This window comes from Thunnus thynnus, chromosome 9, assembly GCF_963924715.1.
Source record: "Thunnus thynnus chromosome 9, fThuThy2.1, whole genome shotgun sequence".
In the NCBI taxonomy this organism is placed as follows: Eukaryota; Metazoa; Chordata; class Actinopteri; order Scombriformes; family Scombridae; genus Thunnus; species Thunnus thynnus.
Genome location: NC_089525.1, coordinates 8,778,664 through 8,799,062, shown reverse-complemented (window position 1 = coordinate 8,799,062; position 20,399 = coordinate 8,778,664). Strand labels below are relative to the sequence as shown.

Below are 20,399 nucleotides of genomic sequence, written 5' to 3'. Positions count from 1 at the left end.
GCGAGCTTACAATGTTTCTTAATGAATGCATAACCAGTAAAATGAGAACATGGCCAGGTATATGCTATTGTGAAAAATGCACACTGGTAGTGAGATAGTGGGTCCATTCTTACCTCAATACTGAAGTAGCCCCTGTCCACATAGTCCCCTAGGAAGAGGTAGCGTGTGTTGGCAGGAGAACCTCCCACTTCAAACAACTTCATCAGGTCGAAGAACTGGCCGTGGATATCTCCACACACTGTGGAAACAGCACACAACAGTGTTAAGATCATCATCACAGTAGATCTGCAGTCACATAACCAGTTTCCATAATTCAGTTACTGTAACAAATGTGTGTCCATCCCTGCTTCAGTGGCTCCATTTTGCCGGCTGTGGATCTATATCATCACTAATCATCACTAATTTATCTGACAAAATGACAGATTTTGGAAAAACCTGCTAAAAATGATCTTTATAGAAGAATCCAGTCATTTTGAGATGTCCTGTTAAAAAATGCCTACATGTCAGAAAAGGGATTCCTCAAGGATCTGGAAAAGGTCTTCTCATTTTGTTGTTATCCATGCTAGTAGGCATAGCTCTATGGATGGCAATGTCTGTCAGTTGATGGTCGACCACTTCGTTCCAGATTAAAGTATTTCAACAATTATTGGGTGGATTGGGATGTAAATTCGTACACACGCTCATGTTCCCCTCGGGATGACTTGTAACGTTGGTGATCCCCTAACTTCTCATTTAGCACCATAATCAAGACAAAATTTTAACTTGTTCAATACTTTGGATTGTAACCGCCTGAATAACTGCAAAATTAATGACATCAGCCTCAACTCCACTACTGTATTTAGTGCTGATTAGCATGTTAGCATGCCAACACACAAAGCTAAGATGGTGAACATGATAAACACAATACCTGCTAAGTATCATCATGTGGGCATTGTTATTGTGCTCATGTTAGCATCCTGATGTTAGCATTCAGCTTAAAGTACAACTGTGCCTACAGTGTCACATACCTGCTAGCATGGCTGTAGACTCTTCCTCATCTGACTAAAATGTCTAAAATGTTATTTATTTCTGTGTCTATGTGGTACTCTCATTTGCTGTTGCACTTCAAGTTTCAAAATACAGCATCCATCACTGCATTTATATCAGCGGACATTTATTCCAATCAGGATATAATGAGACTTGACAGCAAGTAATTATTGGTGTCTTGCTTCTTTACTGTAAATCATTATAAGCTTTTTAAATATTCTCATGTCTTTTCCTGGCCCAAACATTTTCCACAGATTTGTTCCATTTCACATCCAGGACTATCAGATCTAATTCAGATCAGACTTCATATTCTGAATACTTCATATTTTGAGAGACTTCAGGACTGTCTGTATGATCTGCCAGCGTACATCTTCCTATCCGCCTCCCTCACCATCTGTCTGGCCTCTCCTTTCACTTTTAGTTGCTGTCATAGTTCCCCTCTGCAGCCATTTTACGATGGCCATTTTGCATCTGTCTGACTGGCTATGTCTGTCTGTCTCTCCATCTGCTTGCCATGTTAATGTCTGGTTTTGTGCCTACTCCTAAAGTATTCACTTTAATTTGAACAGGGAATTGGGAATCCAAAATGGCATGAGTGAAATTGAGCCATACCTGTCTGCCTCCTAAGACCTGTCTCTTTATTCTCCCTGAAGTCTTCGTGTGACATCTAAAAGCCTGTCAGCTGTCCACCTGCCTGTCTGTTCACAAGTTGGCCTATCTTTCCGCATTTTAAAAAAGAGACTCCGTCAAAGTCCTAAACTGTTCAGAACTTCTCCTCAACACTGTATATGAGAATCTGCATTATTTTGCCATAGTTTTATCTCTGAAAACTAAAGACTATTTCCAATTGTAGCTAACTTAGACAAAAAATCCTCTCAGGTGGGTGTTTCTGGATCAGGATCTGTAGAAGTGGATAAACTTGAAAACAGGGATCAATATGTTGCTCCTTGGGAACGAGCAGGTTTGAGAACCTCTGCACTAAGCTGCTTATGATCGACTGTCTCTCCATCTTCCTGTCTATCTGTCGTCGTCCCCGGGGATCTGTACCTGTGAAAGCCGAGCGATGTTCCCACACTGCGTGGGCACGCAACCCACACAGAATTATTCGCATTTGCATAAACGCACACACAAACACAGGCAGATACACACAGGTACATTAACCAAGCAGGGTCAATAGGTGGAGAGTGTCTGAGTCTGCCCGCCTGCTTGTCTGTCTTCTCTGTCATCGTCTCAGAAACTTGTTTTCCATTTTGTTCTCCATCGATTTCAATCTCCCCCTCCTCCTCCTTGGTTCATACCATTTCCCTGGCAGGGGAATACATGCAGATATTACCAAAGCAAGCACCCGCTATTGTGAGGCGCATAAGTGCCAATTGGTTCCCTCAGTGAAGTGCGACCGAACAACAGTTCATATTAAAAGGGTGGCAGATACATATGGCAGATTAATGAATCGACGAATGGAATCTGATTAATACATAATTACTGATCTTTCTGCCTTTTGCTCTGCAGCTCCATTTCTCTCCATGTCTCTCTTTCTCCCTGTTTGACTGTTGCTATCTGTGCACTCACTGTGCAAGTGTGTGATCTATTCGCCTGTCACTCAAGCATGAATACAAGCGCATACACACACACATAGCTTTTTTTAATATGAGTGGCCTGGAGTTTTTCACACTGTATTTAACTGATATCACGTTAAGCTTTAAATCAGCTATTAACCATTTTCCGCTGATTAAATTACAGATTAATTTACATTCATCACCCTCCCCCTCAAATTTTAGCACTCCCTGATTCCTCATCCCTATACCATACCTGTGACTGGCGCCTCAATGTCCAACATAGTGCGCTCCTGGCGCAGGATGGCGGCGCCCTCATCGATGATGCGCAGGGCCACGGCCTCCTCCAGCCGGCCCTCCTTGGTGAGGTGAGCTTTGAGCAGGTCCACCCGCGGCCGGCCCTCGGCATCAAACACCTCCTTCATGGTCAGCCGGTGGGCCAGGGGGAAGGGGACCGCTGAGGAGGGAGGAGAGGAGATGGAAAAGAGAGGAAGATATGAAAGAGAGATTGAGCCATATTAAGAAATAGCACAGCACATTTGAATGGGTGTATGGATGTATGTAAAGGGAGTAATTGAACACAGAGGTGTAGAAAATAAGGTGGTTTATGGAGGGAATGAGAGAAGTTGATGCAAAAGAAAAGAGAAGAACATTTATTATAATGTAGAACATGATTAACTGATATTTCCTGTATTCTTAGACAAGCTCTACAAATATCACAAGCCCTCAATCCTCAACATTATCCTGCTACAGGCTTTGACTCTGTGTGTGAGGGAGTTATGGGGGCCTAGGCGGGTTGTATTGAAGCAGGGGCTGCCAGAGTTATCAGGGCTGCCTGCCTCTGTTCTGCAGTAATGTCTCTCTGCCTCTCTGCCTCTGTTCTGCAGTAATGTCTTTCTTACATAATGAAGGCCCCCAGGGCGCTGCTGGAGAGGGGGGGTTGACTGACGACGGGGGTGATACAGCAAGAGTGCACAGCTGCACGTGAGGAGTCACATACACACATGCGAAGACACACTCGACAAAACGCAGACACATACACGGGCATTCTTAACAAACAGGCACAAACTCAGTGGCAAGAAACAAAAGGCAGAGGCGCAGGGGCGCATGCGTACATCATGTATGGCACAATGGCGTTAACACGCATGATCGCATATGTGTGTGAGCCTACAGTGGTACACACACGCACACACATACAAGCTCATAAAAGGTATTGTTATGTAGGATCCACAGAGTCTGTTGGAGCCCCACCAGTGCTAACACAGATAATGGCCTAGATCACATACTAAAAACTAGGCCTGGCTCTCTCTCTGTCTCTCTCTCTCTAACACACACATACACACACACACACACTTTCACTCTCTGTCACTTTGTCTCTGTTTTGCACTCTCTCCTCTTGCCCCCTCTGTTTTTTTTTTCTGTTTTTCACTCCTCTTTCTCTCTTGCTGCTTCTCTCTCTTCCTGTCACTGTAACAGGCCACAGTCTCCTCGGCGAGCATTCACACTGATGTCCATCATTACATTTTAACGTTATATTCACATTTCTTCTTTTATTCTTTTCTTCTCTTTTTTTTTGCAGTAAAACTCAACAACCACATGGATCCAGATTGTTTTATGCAATCGCCACAGAAACATCAGCAACATTTATCCAATGGTGCTAAATAAACCATCATGAGGAGCATGATAAATGTTGATCAAATCAGTATGGACGTAAATCAACACTTTCTGTGTAAAAGTGAGGTGTAAGTTGGTGTATTAAAATGTTCTCATATTAAAATGGCTTATAACAAACCATACAGCCTGCTCTGGTTTTGAGCTTTTCTCAGAATAAAGGACTAGGATCTAGCATTTGGATCTCACATGTAAAAAAAGGGGGATTTGTATTAAGCTTTTTGTTGGTAGTAAATCCTGGATCACACTAAACAAGAACAGAACTTTAAGCATCCTGACACCCCTGAACATCCTGTATCACCATAACCAAAATACATCTGGAGGTACCCCGAGGCTGCTGTGACACACAGACACAAAAGGACACTCCACTTGCACCTTAGGTCTGATTAAGCGAAACCCTTCCACACTTTTACACACCTTAAGACTGAATACAACACACACAAGCGCGCTGAGACATCCCAGAGCACCACGAGCTGCCAAGATGAGGAGTCTGCTTTCCATCTCTTCAGGGCAGCAGTTCCACATGTTAAAACCAGTTTTGCCTTTCAGGTTAGGACTGATTAATATTTTAAGAGGTTTGTGCGCCCCAGGCTGTCAGAGAACATAAGCCAGAAAAAAATGACTCATGCATGTAGGTATTTGTGTGACTTCATATTTATTTATAAAATGAAACAACAGCTAAACCCTCTTCTTTCATTGTACGGTAATGCACTGTCCTGTACTACATTACTGCACCACACTGTGTAACAAACTGTAATGATGTTTGTACAAATCATAAGAACCTCCATGCAAAGTGGAAAAGAAGCTACAGTGGTCTTTCGAAGGTAGCACATACACATGAACTCGATGTGTGTAGGTATATTTCTGGTTTGGGGTAAAACTGAGGCTTCTGGTGCGTGTGTGAAAGAGAGAGAGAGAGAGAGAGAGAGAGATGGGAGAAGCAGGAGGGAAGGAGTGTGAAACTCGTAAATTGTGAGAGCAGTGTGAAAGTAGGGCAGGTATGAGAGAGTGGAGAGCAGCAGAGACACAGAGCTTGGGGAAAGGAACTATACTTGGGAAAACTATACTTGGCAGTTAGGGAATGGAAAGAGGAGAAGTTCAGATCCAACACAGTCAAACCAAAGAGGTCTTTCACACCTGATGACTGACTGTTTGTTAAGCGTACAAATATTACTTGAGAGGCTCCAGCCCACATGAAAAGGTTGAAGACTGAAAGCTTTCTGTGGTTAAGTTGTAAGAACCCTCATATTAATTTAAAATAGCAAATCTGATATGAAATTATGAAACATTTCGTTTCAGCTCCTTCTTCATCAAAATAATGTTTGTAAGAATCAGATGCTCTGCACTATGCATTTGTAAGCTTGGAGGTCAACATTAGTGCAGAAGATATGGGTTTACATTAAATACAGCACCCTCATTTATAATCAGAAGTACGGTATATTAGATGTATTCAGTGGTACAACTGATAATCACATTTGAACCATTTTGTGGGCCATCTGAAGGTCTGTGCATCTGTGTATCTTATTACTTCAATGTCCTGGACTGGATTTTACTAAATAAAATAACTAAATTAGAAGGAAATGAATAAAGCAAATGATGATTTATTTCATGAAAATGGTTGATGATGACACACATTGCACTGACCTCATATCAAAGAGTTGTGATCATTTTAGTTTGTGTATTCTGGTCATTTCTTGCTGAAACCCTTTGTGATTAACTAAATTTGTAAAGGACTCCATCAATATGTTTGGAGCAAGGCTAGCATGATAAAGGTTGACAGAAACATTTGGTATTTTTTTGGCAAAAAAAAAAAGGCTTGAGCTCCTACTAAGCAGCAAGAAAAACAAAAAGTTCACACTCACATTGACTGTCAGTTCAAAATATGAATAATTACAGTTGATGGCTAACTGTGTTTCATTCTCACTATCAACATTTTTATCACAATAGATTTCTACTTCAATTTCAACGATTACATTCAAACTGCAGTGACCCTGAAACACACACACGCACACACACACAATTATGGCTTTATCACCTTAAAAAGGAAGGAATTCAGAGATAAAAATCCTTTTTTCCCAAGTCTGTATGAAAAAACTGTCTTTTTATTATCTAACGAAGGATCATTGTGTCATGTGGAGGCAACAAGTAAAGACTCTGTACAAATTTTGTTCTTGAGCTTGTGTAGAACTAATTGCACCCACTGCCATTTCAATACACTGAGTAGTTTCAAGTGGTCTGGAGAGACCAGTCTATTTACAGTTGCTATGTGAGACCAGAGAGATATCACTAGTCTGGGTAGTTGTTTGGTGCACGAGAAATGATGCAAACTAAGCAGCAAGAAGACAAACTGTAGGGATCATTTTTGGATAATTAAATAGGTAGTTGCTGATATATGTAGAGATGCACTGATACCATTATTATCGATATTTAAAATGTTCCTCTTATGTCTTAGCATCCGGTTAGAAACATTGTTAATCTAGTGCACAGTTATTACTAAAGCTGTCAAAACTCACATAGGACTTCTGCATTGCAGGCATCATCCTGAAAGAAGTCTTTCCTAGATTAACTTCAAATATTAACAGTCTATTAGTACAACGGCCAAAAACAAAACTCCACCCTGTCACAGTCTTTCCCAACACTGCGATATCTTCTGTTCAAAGTCAAAGCCCCTGCAGGAGGAATTCCCCTCTGTAGCGCTCCAACTTCTTATATTTTTGTTTGACTTTTGTCTTCCTGAGAGAATATTTACTGACTGTAACTCAGCCTAGTGCTGCCAAACTACAAATCAGAATAAGGAGTCTTTGGGCAGGCATGTCATTAGAGTTCTTACTTCTCATCACAGATGTGTGTCACTGATATAACATTTTCAGTCATCAACATGAACATGAGCAGTGGCTGTCCCTTTTGCCTTGAAAACACTGTGCTGTACTTACAGAGACTAATGGGACAACTAATCCTGTGAGCTTGATACACACACTCAAGCTAGCACTAACACACAAACACTGTTTTACCAGATATTGTCAGCAGAAGGCACGGCAGACCTTTCTGGTTGAAACGTCTCACACTGAGTTATCCTTTTTGAGTATAAGACAAATTGACCACAAACTTATGTGATCTTGTGGTAGTTTGAGGATGAATTCCAACACCTTTAGCCTCTGAAGCTAACAAATACTATGAACAAATAATGTTGGCATAAAACAGGGCCTGTTCTGGCTTGAGATGTTGTGTAAAGATCACAAGCAGGTAAAAACTGTGAGAGATGGGATTAATTAAAAATTTTTGCAGATGAGGACTTTCTGATTTATTGTTGATGTTGTATATAAAGGAATTATAGAAGTGCAGAATCTTGTAAATGTAGCAACAGTAAATCAATGTTTTCCAGCCACTGGAAACAAAGGACAAGGGCTCACATAAACTAAATATCAGCATGGCCTAGCTAATAGCTAATAGCTAATAGCTAATGGCTAATGGCTCATAGAGAGCCCAGGTGAAACCAGAACTTCCCACTTCTGCTCCAGAAGAAAAAAACTCATTCAAAATCACATTGACTTTTGTAATAATGGAAATAAAAATCCAGCCTGGGAACATAACCTGACTCAACAGTAGGTCTATGTTGTGTGTTTCACTTCATATGTAAAGTTCGTTGGTTCAGACGTCTGTATTATCTGTAATGTCAGCAGGACACGTGTGGACGTTTTTAGATAGCAGATATCTCGGCTAAAAAGTTGGAAAAAATGTCTTTAATAGACAAAATCAGGTTATGATGATGCTAGTATCACAGTCAGATTTTCATGGGAGCTGTAGTTTTTTGCATGTTCACAAAGAAATCCTTGTTTAAAAATCACCAAGGTTTCCATTTCTAAAAGCAAGTGCTGTAGTGGATGCCAAACTGTCTTAGAATATGGAAATTAAACTCTCGGTATGTGCTTTATTTTTTCAGAAAGATCAATGAAAGCATTGAGTTATAGAAGTTAGTGGAGTAGAGGCTAGCCCGAATATGGTGTCATTACTTTGGCTCTCTATAGGCTACCTATGGACAAACTATGGATTAAGAAGTTTTTTTGTGGAGTCATCTATCCATTCTGAGCAGTGTGAAAATCAAATACTGGATAAAAAAAAGTGATACAATAGTGTCAGAATAAGTTTAACATCATTTATCCTGCTTTAGCAGTGTCAGCAGTGTGGAGGTGGTTTTAGTCTGATATACAGTAAGCTCAGACCATAAATGCTACACCTCCAGTAAAGTGATAGTGGGTATATTTCTCTCAATTGCTTCTCTGAGGCATTTTTAACACTTTGTGTCAACTTTGGGAGGGAACTTGCTTTCTGAAGGCGCAGTGCGAGTCAAAGCTGCCCTGTGTCTGAGCAAAGATGATGAACACAGTGAACTTCACTCTCTGTAGTGGAGGCAAGTCAAGCGAGAAGCATGCAATTCATCCAGAACTGTCCTTTTCACTGAAGCAACCAGTCACATGATGCATGGCGTGCGTGCATGTGAGGGGAGATGGACCAAGAGGTGCAAGATGAGCAAAGAGGTGAAGGCATTTTCAGCTACTTCCTAAAGTACTTTCTACTGTTTTTGTCCTCTGGCCCACTCTCCACAGCTGAACTCCCTGGTGTGGAATTTATTAAGCGCCAAAGCTGCCAGCTCAGCCAAAAATCTCAACATCACAGAGCAGCGAGGGGGAGCTTGAGAGAAAATCTATGACATAGCTTTCAACCAAATCTCCTAAATTTGTTTGGGCTGGCCTAATAGCCTAACTGGAGCAGAATCTGATCAGAATCATCTCGTTATTGTGTGCACCCTTTCCTAATGGCTAAAGTTAATTATGTGGATATTCCATCAGTTTTAATAACACGGGCACGCCATTCACAATCAGAGGGACTGCTGCAGGATGGAGGAAGTGACGGGAAGCGAGAACAGACAGATTGCAGAAATGACTGTAGAAGTCACCCGTGATCCATCTGTCCTCATTTGTGCCTGTCCTCCAAATGTTGCAAGATGTGACTACATAGGCATAGATTGTGATTCTCAATCAACTGCTTGTCAGATAATTGTAAAGAAATCATCTTTGGGGCTGCACACTGCAAATAAAGAGCAGTTCTTACTGATGCATATACAGTAATGACACCTATATGCGCAACATGCAGGCAGTGAATCAATTCATTACAGTGCAACATTATGCACAGACTGTATCTGTCTGGTGTTCATCCAGTGACATTGACCAGAACTGATGGAACGCCTGTATGTGTGTTTGTGTGTGTGTGTGTGTGTGTGTGTTTGTATGTTAGATGTGTTGCCCTCTACAGGACCTCATCTAAAGTGATCACACACACACATCTCCCGAGATCAGTTCATCCCGCTGCCTGTCTCTGCATGAATAAAGGAAGAAGGGAGAAACTGAGGGATGAAAGAATGAGAGCAGCGGATGAGAAGAGAGGGAGAGCAAAAATTGGGGTGTATATGAGAGAGGAGGGATGTGACTGTTCGCATGCGTATTATGTGTGTATGTGTGTGTGTGTGTCTGTGTTTATCTACCATCTTTGACCCAGATCAGCTAACACAGATCCATGGGTCTTTGAAGGTGGTGGTGGGGGGACAACTAAAGATGCGTTTGAAGTCGTTCAATTAATGCACACTACACACATGAAGGACCATCTGTGAACACAGACACACACACACACACACACACACACACACACACACGAACAGAAACAACGGCCCATCCCCTAACAGCCTGTCCTCATTAGACAATCCCTCTCTCTCTCTCTCTCTCTCTCTCTCTCTCTCTCTCTGGAGTACCTCCTCTATAAATAGCCCGTGCCCTGCCACCCTCCCCACATGGCACACAGAGACCTGTCAAGGTGGGACCCCTGGCTCACGAGACAACACCAAATCCAACCCTCTTTTACACACACACACACACACACACACACACACACACACACACACACACACACACACACACACACACACACACACACACACAGGGCTCTGAGGGAACCATGAGGGAATGGGACAGCATGTTACACTAAAAGGAAATATGCCCAGTGTGCCCCGAGCCTTGCCAGAGGTGGTGTGTGTGTGTGTGTGTGTGTGTGTGTGTGTGTGTGTGTGTGCCTGCGTGCACTTGTGCATGCATGAATGCATACATGCATGTGTGCATATTGGATATGGCCCCACTCAGCTTTGGTGAACGCTCCTCACACATTCATGGATATGTTTAAAAGGTCTAAACTTACAAAAGATTAACACTATTTTTTCACACTGAAACTGTATTTTCTTAATAGGAACTACTTCCTCAATGTGAGTCACGGGTGTTAGGCCTTTGGTCTGATTAAGGAATTCTAATGATGCTTGTTATTTGAGGACATGATAGCATGTGAGGACATGTTTGAAATGATCCAACTGCTTTTGCTCTTTCTAAATTGTATCATCAGGCCGTGACTACAAAGACTTTAAGGCAGTTTGACACATTGCTCGCCTTAAGCAATCATTTGGCAAAATCGTGTCTCTATAGCTGTGTACTGAGTATATGCTAACATGCATACAGTATGCTAAGTAGTCAAATTATAATATCCTAAAAGTGACAAGTGTAGCAGCTGATGCTGGATGGTTTGTTAGTTTTAAATCATCCTGAATTGTTTCTGGAATAACAACAAAAAACTCAGCAAAAGGAATGCACTCCTGTTAGCAAATAATGACAGACTCAGGCAAGAAGCTGAGATGTGTCACGCCACAAGAACAGTTTCTTCCCGTCTACAGCCGGATACATCAACATGACCCGGGACCCCCACTGACACGGACTCTATCTAACCCACGGACACTATGCATTATATTAACTTAAGACCCCATAATCTTATATTTGCACATCTGTGATCTTTGATCTAACATGGTGCATTACATTAACACAACTTATATTATTATCGCTACTATTATTAATTACAGTTTACTCCTGTTCAATATTTTGTACATCTCATCTCATTCTCTACAATTTAAAATTTAAACCTGTAGCAGCTCTTATCCCTTAAAATATATTTTACATATTTTTTTCTGTAAATTCTTTCGTTCTTTTTATATTATTTAGATTACTTCATTTTGTGTATATTTTTTACTGTTACGCACCACATCAGCAAGGCAAATTCCATGTATGTGCAAACCTACTTGGCAATAAACCTGATTCTGATGACAAGACTTTAAGCGTAACCTGTGTTTCAACATAATGAGAAGCTATGGACACAATAATGAGTGATGTTTTTTCGTGCAATAACCCACTTTGGATTACTGAAAAATGTATCTTCATGCTTTAGATGATGGTGAGCACATTCAAATATACATAGTTTACTATTTACTCAAGCCTAAGTAATAATGTAGGCAGTACCCGCATCACAGACTGAGTTACCAGTTTATTAGGTACAACTGTACAATCTGATGCAACTCAACAGCCCTGCAGTAAACCCTAAATCCTCTTTACGAAGCTCATTGTGTACTTTTTTGCTGACACTGAGTCAGAGTGATGTTCATTCAGCCCTGTGGTCAATTTTTATGTTGTATCACAGTTTGACTTGTCGTAGCATAAAGCACAGGTGTAACTAATAACATCATGATGTATGATGAACCAGTTAGCCATGACAGTAAGCCGACATACACATTTCCACAGCTCTGACACTGGAGCACCGAAATCGAATGCAGCTGTGGTTAATGTTATTAGTCACACCTGTGTTTTATAAGCTAAAATGTTCACCATTATCAATGTCTCTTGGATTGCACTGTTGCACATTCACATACACTGTGTTTACCAGACATGATATGACGTGAAATGTGTGTTCCAACTGGTTGGTTTCCTCACCTGTTTTTCCACCTTCTTACGTGCTATCAACAGTGTGACAAATAGAGATATTATTTTCCTTTTCACTATTCTACTGATTTAAAAATAAAAAAAGTTCTATGTTTTACACTGAGGCTGAGTTCACTTGCAAAACCCCAGCAGCCTTTCTGTAGACCCTTTTACAATACGGATGTGATAACAGTCAGAGTAGGACAGCTATTAGTTTAACATTTAATTGATAATCAACATTGTTGTTGATGAACTTTTAGTGAGATCAATGGATTGTTTCTGCACTGCTTTGACCCTCACTTCAGTATTCTTGGACAAGTGACAGAGAGATGAAATGCCTACAAAGCTCCTGGTCCAACCTGCATGCATGGATTGGCTGACAAATCTTTATTGGTGGGATTGATTAGGCAGTTTATTGACAGATAAAATCCAAAATTTGTATATCCAAGGTTCCTGCTGATTAAGGGTTTTCTTTTTGCAGCAGTGAATACGGACACAGTAAGATAGCAGTTAGTCCTGTTGTAGATACAGTTGTGAGTCTGGTGTGAAGTCCTGTTAACAGAATTCATTCTGTAAAATCTTCTGTTCTCTCCTACTGGAGCCTGCCTTACTATGTACAGCTGAAAAAGGAAGCATGTGGTGGAGTAATTTCTTATAGATGTGGACAACTTTGCAGCGACTAAACTTTTAAGTAAGAGCTCACATGTTGCCTCTGAATCCTGGTTGTTTTTCTCACACACACACACACACACACACACACACACACACACACACACACACACACACACACACAGACGGGTTTGCATGATAAGTGATTCAAATAGGGTGTGAGAAGTCCATTGGTTAAGTCAGAGGATGCCATCCTGCCACTCAACAGTGTGAAACACCACTTCCCTTGTCTTGCTGTTTTTCCTCTCTTTCTGTGCCTCTCTATCGCTCTCTCTCTCTCTCTCTCTCTCTCGCTCCAGCTACTTCACTTCCTCCGTGGCCTTGTCACATTCTCTCCTTCCCTCTCTCCCTCACCTCGCCCCCACACTCTCTGCCCGTTCCTCTCGGTAAGCTTTGTCCTTTGGCTCCATCTCTGTGCACTTCTATCCGCTGAACACCGCTAAAATCCATAACGCGGGGAACTACTGAGCAGTCTATCCGGGCAGGAGTGACGTCCCTTTGACTGATGCCCCCATCTCTCTCCAGCCCTGTACACGTTAAATCATTCTCACCTGACTGATGAATCGCTGTGTTGTTTTGCTGCATGAGAATGTGCATTTATATGTGTGTCTGTGTTTGTGTTTGTGATGGATGATGGAAACAGGCTGCTTAGTTTGTTCTAGTGTTGAGGCAGCTGAGCTCCGGTGGCCCAGCTGCATTACAAAACACATGCAAACAGTAATGAAGATGTAAAAATACACAAACACATGTAAAGGGAGATACTTGTTTGGAGGAAAGGGGGGGGGGGCGTTTTAATTCAGTATTGTTTCAGGGGATCCAGATTCCTAGCACCGCCCCTGCACATCTGCATCCATGTAGCTACAGACACACACACACACATACACACACACATCCATACTGTAGGCATATGCACATGCAGTCCTGAAGTCGTACGTGCAAAAACTGCAAGAGCCCCCCTCCCCTCACGCCCCCAGCCCACCCCACCCCCCCTCCTAAGCACGACGCACGCACGGAATACCGGGGCATGCCCGAGCGACGCATCCAACTGTCAGCTCCGCTTCTTCCGGCAGAGAGACCTTGTGAGTTTATTAAGGGGAGCCAGTGGGAGAGAGACGGGCAGCCAGGCATCTTCGCATGTGACAGGCTGTGTGCGTGGAAGCGCCGCTGCCATGCCAGCCTTGTTGTGACCCGATAAGCACGACAATCTGTGCAAGCTCCGTGGATCGTAACCCGAGCGGAGCCCCTCCTCGCCTCCCCACCCCCCCTCCTCACCCCCCCACCTCCTATAGCCTACAGCCGCCCACGCGTAAAGCAGAAACAGACACTCTCATAAACACATTAAATATTCTATAATCCAATGATGCAATAACACCATTAGGGCGGCACGCATCACCATCGTCGGGCAACAGACTCGGATACGCAGCCCAGCATCCCTAAACTCCATTTTGTCTCTCATTTGACACTCGGGGAAACAAGAAGGGGGAAGCCAGGGAGACCTTTACGGAGACGTGGAAGAACGTTACGCACGGGAGAAGCACAATCACCCGCTGACATTCAGGCCTTTAAGGAGAAAACGTCGGCTTCAAACGACTCGTACACCCATCGTGTGCACTCGTGGCTTTTAAACGTCACATCAGCAAACATCAGGCTGATTTCAAGCTATAGGCCTATATGATTAAAACCAAACTCACGGGTATGAAGACGCGCACGGGGCCTCGCAAAGTTGTCACTCTACCTGCCATTTAGCTTAACGAATCGATTACCTGACTTTGGTTGAGATTTGGCTTAAAATAAAACTAGATCGCCTATGTAGGCCACCGTATGGAGGTAGTCGGTACATCTCAACACAGAGGCATCACTGTTACGTGCAGCAAGAGATACAGTACATGAACACTAAGGCAGAAAGCTCGAAAATCCTTCAGAGTCTCCGAGTGACAAGTCCCCCATAGCATCCTACCCTCCCTCTCTCCCCCTCTCTCTCTCTCCTTACACCGATGCTTACATGCAACATCATCCCGTGACACCATCCACATCCACGGCACCACCGAAAAACACCAAAGATCGCAGGTTATGCGTAACATTTATTTACCTTTATGTCTGCCTTTCGCTGTCATCGTCACACTGCTTGATGTTTCATTGGAACAAGACGCTCATCTCCCTCTCTCCCTTGCCTTTTCCTCTCTCTATCACTCTCTCGGTGTCTCTGTAGGGTATTATTCAGTAACACGAAACCACCACTAGGAGTGGAGCGCGTAAATGGAGCTCATGCAGCACAGGGTGTCGCACAATAGCTTTGGCTATACATAGAGGGAGAGACATCCCCCCGTTAGAAAATGGGGTAATGCCTCCGCTCGGTGAGGGGGTGAATTCTAATAGAATAACGAGGGAAGACCCTGATTATGGCGTATCGTGCTGGATACCCCCCACCCCCTTCTCCTCCATCACCACCACCATCACCACCTCCCTCCCTTAAAAGGTTCAGAGGCACATGCATGGTGACTCGCCAGCCAACTAGGCTTCATTTATTATAAGGTGCTATAATAATAAAGAGGGATGGACTCAAAACAACAAGAAAAAACGTGCGAATAAGAGATACTGGTGCAACGACAGGGATGCAAACAGAAAAAAAATCAAAAAAAAAGAAAAACGATGAGTTACAGCAGAATTATTGGCACAGAGGTAGCTCTCACTGGCCGTGCAGGATTTGGCATGCCTACATTTGATCACCCGGTCGGTGGGACTTGCGTTGCAGTCGGACATCCTGGAGTCGGGACGGGAACGAAGCCGAGGGGGGGTAGGGGGGGGCCTCTCTTCTTCTGTCAAGGGCCGAGATTGTGGTGTCGGGTCCTCCGGCAGGCGTCGAGAATATGCGCGGTTGCTGGGTGCTTTTCTTGCTGCAGTAGTGGCATCACTCGGTGGAGTCTCCGCGCTCTCTCGGACGGGGGAAGCCTGCTGCTGCGCCTGCGGTGACTCTGGGGGAGGATAGGCGGATACCTAGCTGCTGTTGTGGCATGCTTGGATCCCGAATTTGTTTTTTGAGGGTGTGTGTGTGTGTGTGTGGGGGGGGGGGGAGGATGGGAGAGGATGGGGGAGGTTGGGGCGGGTGGGGGGGGGGACGCGCTGGCGTGTGGTGGTTCTGGTGTTGCGGCGGCGGCGGTGGAGGAGTAGAGGGAGGTGGGGAGGTGGGGACGGACTCTGGAGGTTAGAGGGCGAAGGGACGCCTTGGAGAGAGAAGAGACGCGCAGGCTCTACCTCTCCAGGACGCCTCTGCAAGTGGTGCCGTGAAGCTGGCAACACCCCGGAATGGCGAAAGAAGGAACTCCCACGCAGATTCACTCACTCACACGCGGGAGCACACACATACACACACGCACACATACACACACGCACACATACACACACACACACGTACACACACACACACACACACGCACACACTCAGACTCATACTGCCATCCTGTGGAGGCATTGATTACAGGGCTTCCCCCCTTTACAACAGCTCTGAGGAGTGTGTGTTTGTGCTTGTGTGCGTATAAGTGCACAGTAGGCTGGTTGGCAGATGATCACGTGGTCTATGGGCTACTCAGTGTTTCCTTTTATGAGATATGACTGAATAAACCAAAGGCTAAGGGAAGTGTAGGAGTTCATGAGACGTGACATTATATTGATCTTGTGAAAGAATAAGCACAGTGTGTGTTTTTGTTTACACATCATTAAATAGTGACACAAATAGATGTTGTATCCAAAAACAACACACAAAGTGAAATCCGGTAACAACTGATAAAAACAAATATGTGCACAAATGAATACATATCTACACAGAAACATAAATATATGTGTACAAGCATATACACACACACACACGCACACATGCACATATCAAAAAAATGTTGGTTGGATAACAGAGAGAAAGCTTTCCTTACTTACTTACACTACAATAAGTAAAGCTTGGTCAGAGGGTAGCACCAGAGGAGAGGCCATGCTGTTTCACCTCCGTGCAGCAGTCAGTTTGTACATCTCTGACTCAGCTTTGAGGGTCCAAAGTTTATGACACTGGGACTGTACTTGCCAGCTGCACGTGTGAACATGTCTGCCTATATGCAGACACCAAAACACGAAACCATGTCCGTTGTCTGTCAGTATCCGTTTTAGAGTTCATCTGGCCCTTACGCTGTACTTTGTCAGGCTCAGCTGTTGTTTGTGATCCTCTACTATGCTTAAGATCCATTGTGCTTTGAGCCCTACATTTAGGATTAGAGGATTTCAGACTTTTGCAGCTCTTAGTGATAAGACAGGAACGTGCTTGAGAAGAGTTAGTTCCTATGACGTGTTGCCTGAACAGCCACACTCACAGGTGGGGTGAAAAGCCAGCCTTCATTGAGATGAGTGAGATGCAATAATCTATGAAATGTGGACAGGTTTTTGTGTTCTTCTTTTGGTGAAAGAAGACTCTCAGATAGCTGGGAGGCATTTATATTGTTGCATTCAGTTATGCACACGAAAGGTGCAAGAAAAAGCTGTGTGAAGAATGAAAATTGTCTAAATTTTTCTACAAATAATAATCTGTGGCATCCAAATAATTAAAAGATTGGATGTTCACATAACATTTCTACATGTTGGGGCTTTAATGTTTAGTACAGCTGAAGATGAACAGACTTTGATGGAAAGTTTTTGGGTTAACTTTTGATCACCAGGTGCCACTTGGAAGAAAAGTCAGGGGGTCACCAAAGTCACTGAGATAGTTGTACATGATATATTTAATTTAAGAGGGACAAATAGCGTTATTATTGGGGGTAACATGTCTGCCTGTCTACCAATAAAACCAGTCACACTTTGGGCATTTAGTCTCAAATAGCCAGACATAAAAGTGTCGTCTGACACTATAAAACCAGGTAAAGAAACAAGTTCAGCACAACTGTGAATGTTCACTCTGAACTTCCACAGTAAGAAGTTGGAGTTTCTGGACTAGTGTAAATATCGTGGCACAGAAGACGTAACCAAACCACTTGTCAACATTTGCTCAAAAAGATAAACTCATTCAGAGTCAAAAATCACTATGTCACCTCTTCATTAAATTATAACCAGTGCTGAGGTGGTTTCAGATTCCAAGATTCCTGCTTGTTTGCTAATGCAATCATTTTTCAAATCAACTTTGGCTTTGTTTTTTTTTTTTTGCTTCATCTGACGACTGTCCACACATTTCATTGGCACTGAAAGCTTAAGAGTAATTATGAAATGGAGGAAAATATTCTTGTGGCCTTAAAATCTTAAAGACTTCTGTGCTGTTGAAGAGAAGTAAGGCACATGTAGGTTATACAGGAGGTATATTACAGGCCTACTGCATGAAAATCTGACAAATGCCATACTGCAATTATGTGGATAAATACCAATATTCATTATGAATGGTTTACTTAGCTTCTTACTATAAGTAGCTTAACCATTTTCTTGTAAATATGAGGATGCAATTATTTTTGTATGCCTTAATATGGACTTAAATGAAATGTGTATATGTCCTGCTTGCATTTGGGCCTTTGTGTGTTATAGCAGTGTTAAGAATATGTATATGAGACAACTTTTTAGACACTACACTACTATATTGCTACTACTATATTGAAAAGTAGATTTTCATATACTTTACATTCTGTTCATTAGTAGTGGCGTATATTCAGTCGCTTCTCCTGTATTTCTTATTCCTGTACGTGGAAGATGTGTCATGTTTTGCGAGCTTGAAAGGACGGTATTGTTTGTGTATTTCTCCGGCACCGCTGCAGGCAAGGCAAGTGCCTGGGAGAGCTGCAAGTGAGCAGACATGAGGACACGGGGAGATGCTGGTAAAGGTCAGAAGACTGATCTTTATACTACCCCTATTGTGTTTTTGTTACTTGCAACAACGTGTTTGCTTGTCCATCACTGTAATAAACAAAAGAAGTGTTGTTCTGAGGTTAATGGAGGCCGAGGATTGAGGATGAAATATCAGTTTTCTGTTACTACGATCCTCCCGCCTACACATACCTTTACCTGAGAGTGTGTGCTGATCATCCATCGGCTGAACTGAACACCGGCACCTGGAAAAACAAAGCATGCTACACGATCATGACACCCAGTGATCTACACTAGAGGAAGCATAAGGAAATTCAATTTCAAAGTATTCAAAACTTACAAGTAAGTTGTGCTAAAAATCACGCACACAACCTGTAGTTATCTAAGGTCTAACTCACACATGGCACCATGACACTTCCTCAAAACAGCCTCACAGTCGTATTAATCATATCACTCCGCGCTGAGTGTAGTTCATCTATATACTACCCCCTCAAATATCACCTTCATATCGTTAGACATGGCCGCCAGACCCGGAGAGATATAACTACAACCGTGTCCACTGTCTCTACATGTGTGTATGACACTGTATGTGTAGTAGTGAACCATTTTGGCACCGGTTCTCCGGAGTTTACCTCATGCAAAATACGTGCAGGGCAGACATTTTGGCTCCGTGCGGACCATGTGAACACACAGCCTTGCAGTCGCATGCCCGGAGCCAAAATGATGCGAGTTGCAGCAGTCCGTCGCCAGCGTGCACCGTGAGCCCTGTGCGCATGTCGGCGGAGGGCTTTCTGGCTGTAGCGCAGTCATAGACGTCTTCCAACAACACGACTTCCGCCTGGCCTTTACAATAAAACAGGGATGTTTTTTTTTATGGTTTGAAAGTCCAGCAAGGCACTCACACATCATTTACTGGTTTATGAAAAAAGATGGTGAGATTAATCACATTTTCAGTCCGTTTTTGTTAATCAGTGATTGTATGAGTTTTTCTAAAACAAAGAATCCAAACATTCTCCGGTTATTTATTTTCAAATGTATGGATTTGCGGGTTTTCTCAGTTTTACATTATTGCACATTGAATGGTTTTTGGTTTGGACTGTCGGTCTGGCAAAACAAACATTGATTAAATGAAGACAATGACTAGCAGATTAATCAGATGTTGTATCTCTCTCTTCCTCTCCTGTACACCTACTCACTCCCAATCAAACTTACACATTCTCTTCCCCACTACATAATATTTATATTTTTATCAGAAGTATTTATCACCCAACACTTATGTGTAGTATTTATCTATTTACCACTGATGTGCAATACTGCATCTGTGCACCTATGTGCAATATAATGTATATTTATATATTTCTCTCTCATTTTATTATATACTCTAATTGGAACTAGAGCTCAAAAAAATCAAATTTAATTTCCTTCAATGTTGCCATCTGCTGTGCATGTAAGACAGTAAAACCTCTTGAATATTGATAGTCAAAGAGTTGTACAGTGTGATTGATTTAGAGGGCCAGCATTTTTTTATTTTTTAATTGATAATATTAATATTGACAGACACATACAACCACCAAACAATTTCTTCTTTTCTTTTTTTTCTTCTTTTTTTTTTTTTTACAAACTGTTACTTTGTTTTTTGTTAACCAAGCAGAACAAAAAGAAACAAAAAAAACCGAAAAGAACAGTCTGGTAATATCCTCCACATGACCAGACATCATTTATATCCTTGATGAATATAAATCAAGTAACATAACCAATTTAAACAACCACAGCAAACAATATAAAACCAATTAACAAAAAACAAAACAAAAATGACAACCAC

At 42.5% G+C, this 20,399-nt stretch overlaps 1 protein-coding gene across 7 annotated transcripts in view; it reads right to left on the bottom strand.

Moving 5' to 3' along the window:
* Positions 1-19,305, bottom strand: part of LOC137189031 (protein phosphatase 3 catalytic subunit alpha-like) — a 37,027-nt gene extending 17,722 nt beyond the window's left edge. Inside the window, exons 1-4 of one of the 7 annotated variants that reach the window (XM_067598660.1) lie at positions 19,210-19,305; positions 18,770-18,822; positions 2,836-3,036; positions 114-238 (exon numbers count right to left, since the gene is read on the bottom strand). In XM_067598660.1, coding sequence (XP_067454761.1) covers positions 114-238; positions 2,836-3,036; positions 18,770-18,822; positions 19,210-19,238 — 408 coding nt within the window. In that variant the 5' untranslated portion in view covers positions 19,239-19,305. Of the gene's footprint in view, positions 1-113; positions 239-2,835; positions 3,037-14,846; positions 15,151-15,474; positions 15,790-18,769; positions 18,823-18,917; positions 19,005-19,209 lie in introns of those variants that run through there. The other 6 variants (XM_067598661.1, XM_067598662.1, XM_067598664.1 and 3 more) reach the window with 6 other exon arrangements.
* Positions 19,306-20,399: the final 1,094 nt, after the last annotated feature.